The sequence below is a fragment of the Dicentrarchus labrax genome, unplaced genomic scaffold, assembly GCF_905237075.1.
Source record: "Dicentrarchus labrax unplaced genomic scaffold, dlabrax2021, whole genome shotgun sequence".
NCBI lineage: Eukaryota > Metazoa > Chordata > Actinopteri > Moronidae > Dicentrarchus > Dicentrarchus labrax.
In genome coordinates this window covers 26,486,510-26,501,732 of record NW_026136721.1, presented here as the reverse complement: position 1 = coordinate 26,501,732, position 15,223 = coordinate 26,486,510, and the positions used below count along the sequence as shown (strand labels likewise).

General features: G+C 44.4%; 1 protein-coding gene across 4 annotated transcripts in view; it reads right to left on the bottom strand.

Annotated features, from left to right (window-relative positions):
• cntln (centlein, centrosomal protein) overlaps positions 1–15,223 on the bottom strand; it is an 84,601-nt gene that overhangs the window by 46,266 nt on the left and 23,112 nt on the right. For all 4 annotated transcript variants that reach the window (XR_007881783.1, XM_051386498.1, XM_051386497.1 and 1 more), the window contains exons 11-13: positions 10,106–10,225; positions 7,148–7,269; positions 3,121–3,237 (exon numbers count right to left, since the gene is read on the bottom strand). Coding sequence is in view for 3 of the 4 variants with exons in the window: in XM_051386498.1 (XP_051242458.1) it covers positions 3,121–3,237; positions 7,148–7,269; positions 10,106–10,225 (359 nt within the window). In the remaining variant the exon portion in view is untranslated. The remainder of the gene's footprint in view (positions 1–3,120; positions 3,238–7,147; positions 7,270–10,105; positions 10,226–15,223) is intronic.

Below are 15,223 nucleotides of genomic sequence, written 5' to 3'. Positions count from 1 at the left end.
CCCCAATGTCACGTCCAGCATGTATGCCAAGGCGCAAAAACACACACGTGCTGAACTGCGGCGTCAACACTCCTCTAATTTTAGGCTGCAGCCAGTTAAAAAATACACATCAACCGACCGAAATCGAAGCCCCTCTTGCTACTCTGAAATCACCAGTGTGGAAGTATTTTGTCATTCATTCATGTCAATTAACACTAACTTAGCCTACTCAACTTAGCAAGTGAAAAGATGATCTAGTTACAGTCCAAAATTACTTTAAGGCTTAAAATGCACATTGATAAGTACATATTCCATGAACACAAACATTGGGTCTCTTCGGAGTGTGCTGAAACAATCAAATCATCATTTCACTATGTTCACGTCTCTGTTTAATGTTTGTTCTGTTTACAACCTCGCAGTTGGAACGGTTTCAAAATAAAAGCCCCCCGAAACAGAATAGGAAAAGGCCAGAAAAGTAAATAACATAAGGAATGCATTAATAGTAATATTAAAAAAAGATCGAAAATCGAATCGAATCGAGGATTTGGAGAATCGTCACACCCTTACAAAACAGGAGCGAATTTTAGATTCCAACTTTCGGCCTTTTTCTGCATTTCATCCCCTCTTTCTCTCTCCCCACTTTCCTGTCTTTCTTAAGCTGCTCCTGGAAAATTGTCTTTACTGTAGTTGCACAAAGGTACATGACACCGTCACATGATCTTTCCATTAAGTGAGTTTCTAAACTCAACTTCAAGTGTCATTGTGAGAACACTGTGAAACAACAGCTCTACAGTGACAGAATGGAACCACTAGTCCTTAGGCACATAGAATCTAAAAATAACTACACTCACTGGTTCCAAACTGCTTTAGGACACAACGTCAGGGCAAGAACTGTTGGGACCATCATGACATGAGTTTTCACAGCCAAGCAATGCTACACAAAGCCTAGTAGCCCCATGTGGAATACATATACGTCTGGAGAGAGATAAAAAAGTTGCTAAAGAATAAGCAATTTGTTGCTCACTGGGTGCCCAGTAAATCAGCTAAAAGAGCAGAGAAAAGAGACCTGTTTCACCTTCTTCTTCTTTCAACCTCTAATTCAAGTGCAGAGATTAGAGGGGGGCCTGGGCTTCATAACCTTCTCTTAACACTGTTGGGACCCACTGTGCAGGAGTTATCCCAGCAATATTCATTCTGGGATGGTCATTTGGGCCTCAAGACAGTGTTTTACAAGTGCTGTTTTTGGAGTAGGTGATAGGGAGCATCTGTCCACAATATCATGACAATAAGGAAGAGCAAATGAGAGACAAATGGAGAGTTTAAACAGACTCATCTAAAGCCTGCCACTAGGCATTTAAAGCTTTACAAGGGGCCTTTATTTGGCCCTAAATTCTTTAGCTGCCAGGAGTTAATTAGCCATTAGTGGATAATTTCTAACACTTATCTAGCATAACCTTCACAAGCACAATCATTATAATACGGTCAACGGAACAACAAGCTGCAACTGCTTGCCCCATGAGCTTCCAGGCAGTAATGCTTCCATAAACTCTTGTTGTTGTAGCAGTATGAAGCACACACTTTCCTTCTCTGATGCTTCTCAACAGAAATTTTCATTGCAGGGAAGTAAGGTTGTTTGGTTAAGCTGGCTTCGTCCATAGTCCCAACAATCCTATCTGTTCACTCATGCTACAGGTATAGAAGAAAGCGAGGAGTGGAATAGAGATGAGCAGTGTGCTTTCGCTTAGTTTAACACACTGAGCTATGCGTGTGTACAGATGTGTGCCCTGGAACGGAGAGTTTTTCTAAAGCACAAGTTTAAAGATCCCAGCCAAGTTTACTTTGCACCAGCCATCCGGGTAAGAAGGGGCCCTGGGGGCGGGAAAGGAGGAGATGAGGTGGAGCTGGTCAGGGGCACATGAAGGGGATCAACACTAACCCCGGAGGACAGGCCAGTTACACAGCTAGGAAAGAGGCCAGCCGTTCTGCATCCCTCGTGGTTTCCCTCACAGGTCAGTTCCAAGGACCCTGCTTGTTCACTGTAGCCTGCTCACCCCCCCCCCCCACACCCCACCCCCAGACCATCCAGTGCGCCGCTCTTCTCAGCTCTAGTCGTGGCCGGGCAGGCAGGCAGGCGGATGGACATCCCTTAACAGGCAGCATTGGCGGCACTAGGGCTGCTAGCCTGTAATTAGCTCGGACAGCTCAGGCTTGGAGAGAGGCAGCCGGGCTATATCATAATGAGCTCAGCTGGGATTAGGAGGACAGGGCAGGGGGGTGAGCAGAGGGGAAAGCAGTAGAGGGGGTGGGGGGGGCAAGTACCAGAATTCTGGCCTCAGACTACTGCAGTATCGCAGAGGGCCGGAGGGAGACAAGTGGGAAGACAAGTAGGAAGAGGGGAAGAGGAGGGTACAGAGGCATAGCATGGAGGAGGGAAGAGGTGAAGAGAGGTGAAGGCTAGGGTAGGTAGGAGAGAGGAAGACTGTGGCTTTAGGCCAAGCTTTGTGTAGCATCATAGTGGGTCAGTGTTAGTGGTACAGTTACAGGGGCTTCTCTAGATCAAACAAGACAATGGCTATACTACTCCCAGAGACAGAGTAAAAGAGAAAGAGACAGAAAGAAAGAGAGAAACTAAGCATCAAAGAAAGAAATTAAATGTAGTAGCCTTTCGAGAAAACTCACACTGTGATTAAAAAAGTCACCAAACTCCAGCTTACAGACTGCAAAGTATCTTATTGACACTCACTTAATAACACTAGCAACAGGACAACTGTTTGGCATAAATGTTAGATTAAAAATGCAATTATTTCACAAAGACACAGCCAGGGATTCTGATAATGTGATTTTACTTCCTGCACTTTTATGTGTGAATTTTTGGGCAGCCAATTTTACAAATGAGCAGAGTCTAATGATCTTGCTTTGGCCCCTGCTGGCTGATAATGATGTGGAGGGCTAGGTGGATGCTGTGAAGTTGGGAAGGGCACACTCAAATTTTAACACCCACAAACAAGAAGGGACAGTGGGAGAGTGTCGGTATGTGTGTACACGTGCGGTTTTAAGCGAATGTGTGTATGCACACTCACATGTCCAGTGCTGGTTATTATCTGTGTTTCAACTGGGCGACTCTGACAGCGAGTGACTTACTTTTCAATGGAGAGTTTCCTGTTGGAGTTTTTCAAGTAGGCCAGCTCATTCCACACTGCATCACTGTTCTCTTGTCTTAGCTGCCATGGTTCTGCACGCTGCTTCTTTCCACCTGGCCTGCACACACGCACACACACACACATACACACACACACACACACACACACATACACACACACACACACACACACACACACACACACAGACAATATATAAGAAGAGAAAAGTACAAATGTAGAGGCAAGTAAAGGCAAATGGAACAGATACCCTTAGCACACATACACACACATGCACATTGAAAGCAAACACACTAACAAGGGAAAATGTTTGGTACTGTACCTTGCTGCCTCTGGGCAATTCACGTGGGGTAACAAGGCCCCTTAGTCTCGCTCTGTTTTTGTTATTCAGCCATCTTTAGCAGTATTCAAATGAGCAGCCTTGACTTTGACATTTCAGTGGCAAATCATGTACACACGTACGCATGTTTGTTAAAGCCCAGGGCACTGCCCGTGTGGCAGGGCGGTGGACCATTCCCTGTGTGCCATGCAAATGTAAATAATGGCAAAAACGCACTCGCAAACGAGGTCATTCAAATGTCTACACCTCACTTATGAATACTTAATGGCACTTTGCGCTCAGTGGCTGCCCCTTCCATTGAACTTCCCCTTCAACACACACAGACACACAGACACACAGACACACACAGACACACACAGACACACACACACACACACACACACACACACACACACACACACACACACACACACACACACACACACACACACACACACACACACACACACACACACACACACACACACACACACACACACACACACACACGGACACACGGACACACACACGGACACACTGTCCATACTGCCCCCAACTGCATCCCTGCACACACCCAACTCATCAATCAGTCGCAGCACCACATATTCAATTCCAATTAGCCTTTCATTTGCAAACTAAAATGGCTTTTAGTGAGTCCACAGATTGCAAAAGTAGCGGATGAGAAGAGAATACCATTTTTGTCACACACACACATCGACACACATACTACAGTTTCTCATTTTTACCCAATCAATGAGGTAGAGGTGTGGAAATGGATTGCGAGGGTCACTGCTATTGCAGAGGGCTCCTTTTCCAGTGGTCATTATTGGCTATGTAGACACAGCCACGCTACGCTAATACCAGTTAAACCCTGGTGCCTGGGAGTTGGAGGCTACTGAGGAACGGCAAATGTTTTCATTTAATACTGCTAATGCCCCTGTGAGCAATTTGGAGCCCTTGAACTTATTCGTAGTGTATGTGTGTGTGAGTGTATATGTGTGCTATCTGTGGGCTTGGGCTAGTTTCCCAGAGTGCAAAGCTACTTAACGGATAATCTCACTGTATCGTCACAGAGATTGATACACTTTTACTAATTCTATTGCAAACACACAGCAATCCTATCACCGACTGGAACTGTAAAAGTATATATTTTACCCACAACTCTGTTTTAATTCTCTCTGTGAGATTTTTAGGTATGTAGTGTATCAACTGCATTCCATATGAAAGGTGTATGAAGCTTTATTAAGTCACGGTAAAGCTTTATACATTTTAATTTGTTTACAGTGGGCCTAAAAGCTGTTGAACATGGAGCCATGAGAGAGCTATCTACTTCAGGCCTCAGTGCTTCCTCCCCTATGGTATCCTAGTTTCCATTATTAAGCAGGAGGAAATAGAGAGAACTTTTCCATGCCGCTGCGGCTAATTGCTCTGATTCAGGGGGAATCTGTTTATGGGCGCAACTTTGATCAGAGTACGGATGCTTTAATAACCTTTAATTTTATTTGCTCACCCCCATCATCCCCAGTCTGATTAAAAAACTTTTTCCCTTCTCTAATATAAATAAGAAGTTGGCTTTTTTCTCCCTCTCCTTCATGCCATTTTGGGAAAATATGGTGGTAATAGTGAATGGCAGGGTGGTTTCACTGGGACTGGCCAACTGCTCACTGCCTGCATGCTGATGAGCCAATGGACCCTTCGTCTGCCTTGTGATTGGTTGGTAGTTCTATCCTGGGCGGGACTGGCTATCACCCCCCCCACCCACACACACACACACACACACACACACACACACACACACACACACACACACACACACACACACACACACACACACACACACACACACACACACACACACACACACACACACACACACACACAGGTGACGTCACTCTGCAGCTTGCCATACAGAAACCAATTGTCTAATTCAATACTTTATTTTGCTAATGAGATGTGAAGATTGATATGAGGGAAACTAAAATCTGGAAGTTATAGAAAAATTATGTTAGTATAACACTGATGTATATTATTTGGCATATACTGTGTGTATAAACTGAAGTATTTGTAAGAATAGACATATGTGAGCGGCAGGTAAGGAGAGAGACGCATTGCAGTTTTATCTTTTGGTCCTGCACACAAAAGGGGAACAAAAACGACCCCCCGCATCTTTCCAAAAAGGCAACAACACAGCATGGAAGCTACAGGGAAATCCCTAACAAGCTCGAAATGCAATGAGACTCGACGCCTATCCCCACTGACTTGTTAGGGCCCTGATTTCCAAGCACTAATGGGAGTATTTAAGTCATTTTCTATTGTCTCTCAGTCAGGCTGGCATTACCCCAGTGGGTTTAACAGCTATTTAAGGATGGGGCTTAATGCCAAATGAATGCCAGGATCATAACATTGAGTGACTGGCTGGTGCCATGGAGGGCTCTGACTGAAAAGGGCAAAGCTGCCTATTGCATCAATTTTTCTGTCAAATCAGTCATGAAATACAGATACACTGACACTGATACTACAAACTTATTATCATAGACTTGTAGGTCTTCTTAGCTCTTTTCTCTTAACCACAGCCCCACAGTCTTATTACATGAATTTACATATTTGCTTCTCACAAAAACAAGGTCGTCATGCAGTCTTTGACAAAAGTGCATTAACCAAACAGAACATTTCTTTGATAACCTGCTAAAATGTATAACAGCAGCACAACTGGTGTTGACTCTGAGAGTTTTCTCTCCCTACATCTCTCTGTCTTTGTTCCCACTGTCTCAGACACATGCTGTTGAGCCGCGCTGAGCTGACATGAGCCGAGTCGAGCCTAGCGCTGAACACACTCTCTCTCACTCACTACACTTTCACACGGGCTCACATTGCACTGCTGTTTTCTTTAATTAACCCAGAGAGAAAACAGCTGACGGGGTCAACACTTTGCTCCCGAGCGGCCACCAAACATATGCACCTTTAGTTACATTTTAAAATGGACTCATTGACGCTGTTGGAGAGAAGAAACAGAGACAGAAAAAGTGGGAAGGCTGGGGGAGACAATGGAGAGAACAAGATGATATTTTCCACCACATTTTCCACTTTGTGTAAAAATCCTGTGGTTTCTGGTGAAGATAACAGGTCGAGGCAGGAAATGGCCCTCCCTCCTCCCCCTCCCTCCACAGGCCTTCTCAAACACCTTGCACCCCCCAGGACCAGACACCTCCAGCCTCTGGCTCTCACATCCTAATGAACGCTGAGGGAGAAGAGACGCAGAAGCGCGCACACACTTGGCACAAAACGGCCCAAATTGACTGGGCTTAAAACCTCTGAGCTTTTCAAAGGCAAAGGTAGGAATTTCTACCACTTTCCCAAATCCAGCACTCAGGTCTTGTCAGACAACATGTGGAGAGGAATGAGGCCCTAAGACTATTTGTGAGTGGTTTCAGAGGGTTGTAGCATTTCACAAGGGCTTTTAACATAAGGCAAGTTGAGTTATGTGCTTTGAAATGTCTCTTACTGTCTGCTGCTGGGAAGAACACAAAGTTATCCAAGTTACTTTGTGCATGCACAGATCCTCTGTGTTTCATGGATCCAATCCTGTGCATTGTGTGAGTCTACAATTTATTATTTTATTTATTTTGTAATATTTTTTTTAAACATTTTTTCCTCTGTGTTGTGCGATATGAATTTGTTACTGTGTACTCACAAGCCATTTGATTTCTCCATCTCTTTCAGCTGGTCTTTGACTGCCTTGTAGTTGGTCTGAATCAGACTCAGGCGTTCACGGCGTTTATCATGAGCCCTCCTCAGCTCTTCATTCTCCTCCATCTGTAAGACACAGTGACATGATTTTTTTTCTCTCCAAAAGTTGCACATGTCAAATGAAACATAACTTAATTGAAAAAAGGAGTCCACTTCATGTACACTGGCACAGCAGTGTGGCAGGGAGTTCGAGAAAGCCCCTCACCGTCTACATATTTAAACTGGTCTACAGCTGAAACACCTCTGCCTGACAGAAACCAGCAGGTTCAGATTCTTTTCTCTCTTCGCCTTCCTCCCTGACAAGTGCTTCCACTCTCACTGGCCAACTGAGACATCATTAAAGGACGACATTTACATGACGTGTCAATGGGGCCACAGAACACCAAGGAGACACACACATACACACACGCACATCACATACACACTTTTAACCAGCGAAGAAACTCACTCACTGGAGTTACCAACTGACGACCAGCATGTGTTGTGTTGGTGGGGGATGTAGCGGTGGGTTTGTTGCTGACACTGTTGTTGACAGCTATTAAAACACAGCAAGATTGGGCTCCAGCTTTAAAGAAGGAGTAAGAGAAGACAACATATAGATTTTTCTTGTCAGGGGCACCCCAACTCCCCATCACACTGACCTTAACAGCGAGGGCGATGGAGAAAACACTTTCAACAGGCAGGACAAACAGAGGTGGAAGGAGAGCAAAGGAAGAGAGAAAGGCAGCTGATGAAAATAGAGAAAAGAAAAAGAGAGAGAACAGAGAAATTAGAAAGAGAAGAAAGAGAGAGCAAAGCAAAAGAGAAAGTGAAAGGAAGAGTGCAGGACAGGTTTCTGCTTGAGTGGCCAGGGCTAGGGAGAGTTGTCGAGCGCTTTCTGAAGGGAAGGAGCTTGTTTACTGCTGATATGACACGGCTGCCCTGCAGAGAGGGAAATGCGAGCCCTCGGCCCTGTTATTATTAACAAGGACAAAGAGAACAGAGAGCACACAAACATTCTCCGGACACACAACGAGTGTACATGCGCGCACACGTGTACACACACACACACACACTCACACTGCCAATGTGACAAGTATGGATTTTCCCTAGTGCGGATTATTCACAGAGGACATCTGCAAGACATCCTCGGCCCCTTCAAGCTGCCCCCAACCTCTCAAAAACAAGGCTCTAATGAAAGGGGCAGAGCAGAGCAGTGTTAACTGGTGGAACTAGGAGCTGGGGGAGGACACAGAAGAGTTGAGGCTGACTGATACGGGGGGGGGCAGGATGGAGCAAGTGGCAGGGCATTAGCCACATCATGGCTTCCCAGGCTCCTTATAGAGCTTCCCCTGGGCAGCCCTGCGCTGGTCATCAGGCCACAGACCCTTGCCCACCGATCAATACACCCCCTTACTCAGCCAGCATACACATCTGTGGACGTTCTCAAGCTGAAAAATAATTACACAGCAACAGCTACTGTTTACTTGAAAGTGTGCAGAAGAAAAAAAGAGGCCATTATTATGAGAATTGTTTGTTTGTCTGCTGCTGTTAGCTGCTAAGGTCAACATGTCAATGGTACAGGCTTGCGTACCCAATTTGAAAGGCATTCTATTGGAAAGAATTGGGTAAGATCAACTGGAGAACAATGGACTGGACACAATGAAGTACTGTACTCTAAGATGCTGGAGGTGAGGTCTCAACTATAGGTGATGGAGGGCATGTTGCCCAGTGCCAGGTTGAAGCACTAAATCATGCTCCGAACTAATGCCCTCCTTAATGTGGTCACAGATTTGAGTTGCCAATCACAGTCTTTCTGTGCATACCTTTGCTAAATGCCCCTCAACTGGCAGACACATAAATGGCACCATTAACTAAGACAGTCATGCGTGTCGTTTGGATCTACGTTGAGCATTACCGTCTGACTAGGTGTCTGCCAGTGATGTAATTCAGACACTTCAGATCTGACAGGAAAATTATGCCTAATGTGTTCCTGGGATTGTGTTCAAAGGGAAATGACCTCTGCATAATCACTCACTCACTGGTCAGCCTGAAAGATGGAAAGGATAAAGAAAGGCAACAAGGAGGATAGCTTTAGGAGAAAGTCCAAATAAAAAACAGACAATACTAGTGGAAAATATACTCTGCTGACATAAAATAAAAAAAGAGAAAGTCCCATTTTGAGACCTTAAAAGAAACATAGGGGAGAGGTGAAAATTAAGTGTATTTTTGCTTGCAGTGAATATGAGAGAGAGATTTTAAAAAAGGCATGGGAATAAAGAATAGTGGGAGAAAGACGTCATAGATCATGTGAAGGTTAAAAGACCAATAAAGCTGATTCGTTTAAGGGAAAAAACCCTGCTTTCACCAGCGCAGCTCCTCTCCCGCTGCTTCACTGCCTACGCACGCCCTGTTTGTATGTGCACACATGTATGTGTATGCGTGAAAGACACTGTAAGAGAAGGTCATGGAGGAGGCAGTCGCAGCACTAGTGCAATTGAACCCTTTGGAGACTATGACTGTTACAGTGCTGCAGACCTTCCTACAACCCAGCAGCTGATGGCAGCAATCATTTGATAGATAGTTGGCCGAGCAACAAGCTGCTCCATTAGGCCTGTCCAGTCCCCCACACTATCAGCTGGACACCACCATCCAATTGAATGTGCCCTATTCAGAAAACAATACCTTCAAGTAGTTCAAAGTCACTGGTAGTTCAAAGTCACTGGCATGTCAACAGCCACGGGCATGTAGGAAAAACACTGAGACAGAAGATTAATATAGAAAAGGCAAAGAGGGGGATGTAGGCTCCAGGAAATAAAGGCCATACAGTTAAGACATAAAGACGAGTTGGGGATGAATAGATTAATGTAGATGAGAGAAAATGAGAGGACATTATGTATATTAATATATGTTAGCTATTTACCTTCAATTGCAACAGCTCCTCAAGGTCTTGAATCCTCTGTTCTGCTCCTCTTCCCCTCCCACTACCCAATTCCACACTGCCAGCTGGGGACAGAGACCTGGACCGCTGCACAGGTGTACCCTGGGACAGGTAAGCAAAGAAGTACTGGGGTGAGAACCTGAACACACTTCACTTACACACACAGGCACAAACCCATGCAACAATTAACATCTGTAGAAACACTGAGTGAATGCCAATAATGGAATTATCCATGTTCACGCCATTCCCCTCTCACCTTGAGTAAAACATGCACATTGTCTTCTTTGGTACACACACACAAACGAAGGTGCTACCAGAGGAATAAAGCAAGGTGCAGCAGCAGTCTGCAGAAGCTGAAGGGAGGAGGTTCGGTTGTGTGTGTGTGTGTGTGTGTGTGTGTGTGTGTGTGTGTGTGTGTGTGTGTGCGCGCGCGTTTGGAAGCGGGAGTTGCAAGCTGAGAGCGGCAAAGGTTTCTCCCTGTGACTGGCTAATGAGTATGTTCATTTCCATTTACATTGTTTCTTTGACAATAATGATGTCCCATTAGGGGAGACTAAAGGGGCTATAGATTCCAGAATGTGCAGGGCTTCATTACAAGAGGTGGGCAGGGAGGCCGCTCTAATTGCTCTACTAGGGGCCTCCAGGTTACACTTGATAGGACAACTGGAAGAGCCGCCGATTAGGATGGGGAGGGGGTTCTAGCCAGCCTGTTCTGTAGAAATAAATAAAGAAGTGAAGAAGTGCTGGGGCCGCACTGTAGAAAAGCAGTGGGAACAATATGCTAGTGGAATATGAATATGAGAAGATATGAGGCCCCCTGTGGTGCCAGGCAGGGCTGACCAGATGGCAGGCTAAAATATGCAATGCGACTAAACGTACTACAGTCCTTGGGCTGGAGTGGATGAGTACAGGGGGAGGTGGTAGAGGAGTGCGCAGGTTTATAATAGAATGGTTAATCAATAAGCCCCCTCCTTTTTTTCTGATGGCTGTTACAAGCTTTGTTGTGTATTAAAGTTATAAAACTTTAGACTTCAGCTCTGGTTGATTTGGGGACACCTGTGGGTACTGGTAGAAACCGCAATGCATTTTAATAACACAGGTCCCATTCAAAATGATACATGTATCAACAACTGGGGGCAGCAAACATGTCTTGAGGGCCTACTCAGCAGAGCAAGAGCAACACATTTTTGTTTACAGTTAATTTCAAAAAGCTGTTTTTCTGTGAATACCAGACAAGGCACTCAGAGAATGCTAATACTGTCCATTTAAAGGACCAGTGTGGAGGATTTAATGGCTACTGAACACCACCTGAGTCTGTGTTTGACAAACTGGGAATGAAGACAGGCTCTAAAGTATGTAGGAGAAACTACAGTGGCCGCAAAACTAGCAAAAAATGCAAAGCCCTATCTGCAGCTAGTGTTTGGTTTGTCCGTGCTGGGCTGCTGCAGACACATGGCGGTTCAAATTGGTCATGGAAGGCAATCCGGTGTCTATAAATAAAAACAGCTCATTCCATGGTAATTTATATATTTAACTAATGAAAACATACCTATGAAGATCATATTCCATTTCTGCCGCTAATAGAGCCTTTAACTGGAATGAAAAATGCTGGCCAAAAATGTGGTTTGATATTATGAAAATATTAAGTAATTGTAACGAAGGCTGTAACAAATAGTTGGAAGCATATTAGAAGCATAATGATAATTGTTGATAATGTTGACATTCAAATTCTAAATCCAAATGGGCATTACAGCCCTATTAAGAATAATAACAAAAATAACTTGTCACTTGTCTAGTCACAGCATGTTTGTTTTCACATCACCACAGTATGCATATTTGTAAAATCTGCCTGTGACAAAAATTTCTAAGTATGCTAGTGTAATTGGGAATGTGCCCTTGGGCTACAGTTGACTCCAGTGACCTGGTGTGCCAGGTTCTGCTATCATGCCTGCATGGGTGCCAACCATGTGTTCTAACTCAGCCTTAATGACTCTATGCAACTAATTAGCAGATTGATCTGCATATTCCTGATGAGTGGCAGGCCAACTGGCTTAGCTTGTATGTCCAATGGGGAAACAGAGAGGCCAAAAGGGGAATCCAAATCAACTAAAAGCCCTAAACTTAAAAGTAAAGATGACCAACTATAAAGCATGACTTATTGAGGATGGATTTTAAATAGTTTTTTAGGTAGTAGTATATTTTGGGTAGGATTTTCTTTAACAATATTCCAATATTAGTGTTCTTCTGTATGTGAGAACCAGAGGAGATAAACTGCTGTGTGCTTTGTCCACAAGGAGTACAGAGGAAAATGACATGGCGACACTGACTAATGACTGAGATTTGCTGCAGATGTTCTCTCTGGTCCAGTTGGACGCCTGTCTGCCACAGGTTCAGAAGACACATGAATGCCTTCTGTTTGTGTGGGAAGCTCTATGTTGTGACACTGTTGTTAATGTTCCACAAGACAGGCCCGTAAGATAAAAAACAGAACACGAAGCAAAGAAAGACGTGCCCGCTATCTACCTCAGCTCGGCAGCTGGTTGGCGGCCATGGCCTGACCTGTGCATCGCACCCTGTAATGGCTCTGTAAACATGAGAGTGCAATACAGATGGAGGGGAGGAGGGCATACAGTAGGAGGGAAATGAGGAGAGAGGCCCATATCTAAACAGAGTCTGTATGCAAGCAAGACTAAAACTCTTATTTACTGAGGGGTCAGTGTCACTGGCTGTAAAGCAAAGAAGAAACATTTCATGGACTGCCTCCCTCTTCCTTTAACCTCTCCTCCACCCTCTCTCTCTCCATCTCCCGGAGAGAGGGGTCACTGTCATCAATGGGCTTCTTTATGATTGCAGCAGCGTGTCATGTGTGCGTCTGGAGCTCTCAAAGCTGAACTTGTTCAAATTCCTGGGCAAATAGGAATGATGTGCACACACACTGAAGCACAGGATAAGACACAGTCATAGATAGATAGACATACATTGACATGTAAACACATGGCTGCAAACATAAACACAAAGCAAATGTACACCATTGCAAAAATCTATTTAAAAAAGAGCACATAATTTGAAAGGATACATTGCCAAACAACTATAAGAGCAGGTAACCTGAAAACTCAAAGTTGCAGGTAAACAACATGGTGTGGTGCAGTGCCTACAAGAAATCCACTCACAAACGCAATGCCTAAGCGAAAGGTAAGCTGTGAAAACTTTCTGAAAACGTTTGGTTGCCAGGGTAACTGCAGTTCTGAGTGCGCTATCTCACCATAGGAAGTGTTTTCTGGCATGACCACTCACCGACGTTCCACTACTTTCTTCCAGGTGCTCCAATATATACAAGCAGGGCAGTGCTATAGATACTTCACTGAGTTCTCAGAGAACTGGGATTACCCTTTCGAACATCGCACTGTATCTCACTATGGGAGATGTGGCCCATTCCTGAATTGCGTGCTCTGATGCCAATTCAACCCAGGAAGGGTTGAAAACACATATAGGCAATACACAAATACAATGAATCCACACTAAGGAAATAGTGAACCAACAAAGATGCTGTCAAATCAAGGCAATAAAACCAAATAAATGTTTGTGGGGATGCCCAGCTCACAGCAGTACAAATATCACCCACAGAAATGCCCATAAACAGGGCCCATGAGGTTGCCATACCTCTGGTGGAATTAGCTGCTGGCTCCTCAGGCTCCAATCCACAGCTTTCATAAGCCAAACTAATATCATCCACTACCCAGTGTGACAGACTATGGTGAGATAGAGGTTGTCTTCTATCAGAAAAGGCCCAAGAGCTGGTTACTCTCTTCCCCCTTATCATCTCATACGCAATACACAGCCGCTTGCGCACCTAGTCCAGGTTGACCTTACGTGGGTGCAGGGGATGGAAGGGACTTTGAGGCAAGGCCCAATCGACAAGTGACGCTCCAGAAGTCTACCTGGTAAGGTGCTACAGTACTCAGCATCAGCAAGTGATGCCTAGGCATGCTAGGCGCAAAGCACAGCGGATGGGAACACACGCAAAGCACAGAGGATGGGAACACACGCAAAGCACAGAGGATGGGGTTCCTTCCCAGAGATGATAAAACCACAAGTGGCAGAACAATGGCAGGATGCAACGTCCTATACCTTGCCATTATCAGCTATACCCTGAGAGGATACGGTGGTAGACAGAGTAGCTAATGAAAAACCTTGACGGCTAACAGTAGCTATGAACACACAAGCTCACCTTGCAGTGCTAGCCTGTCTGTTAAAGCTGCGCAGAAGGCTCATTTCAACAGCTTTTGACCTTGCCAATTTATATAATTGTGTAAATGTAATGTAATGAAACATATCAGGTTTATGGTTTCTTTGGAGCACCATCATATTTGGATATTAAGCAGCCAACAGTGACAACTACTCAAAATGTTCAGTTTTTTAATGACAGTAAGGTTTAACTTAAAGGTTTGATTGTAGACATGATGGTTACTTTAAGTTTTACAAAACGTTTTGTGGGGAGAGAGGGTCAAATACTGGCTGAAGACAAGAACATGCCACTGTGCCACATGACTGGTGGCTGGTTGACTAAAGAATGTCCAACCACTCCTTCTGTAGAGACAGGGAATTAACAGGGAAAAACTACTCTGTGAAATATGAAATAATGCCTTATATGGGATTCATGAGCCCAAGTAGTGAGCGGGAGGAAGGCTAAGAGCCATCTATATATACACATGCCCGGCAGAACCTGCTAACATTCGCGGCTCCACAGTCAACAAAGTTAACCCAGCCTCAGGGTCAACAAAGTACAGTCGACGAGCACCCTTTCCTGGTGAAGCCGAGCCACCAGACCTAACAACTTTTTTGGGGGACCCCTGAGATAGATTAGTTTAGACTGTCTTTTAAAAAAGACAAGATGCACACAATGTGTTAGACACACAAATTTAAACATTTATAAATCTGATTATGATTCATGTTCCTTATTCAGCATAAAAATGTATCAAAAATGTATTGTGTGAAAAATGCATTATAGTCCGACTCTAATTTTAAGTATCGGCACTAGGATCAAAATTGGCACATTTCTTAATAATTAATAGTAGGTGCATAACCACAGACAGATTGTCT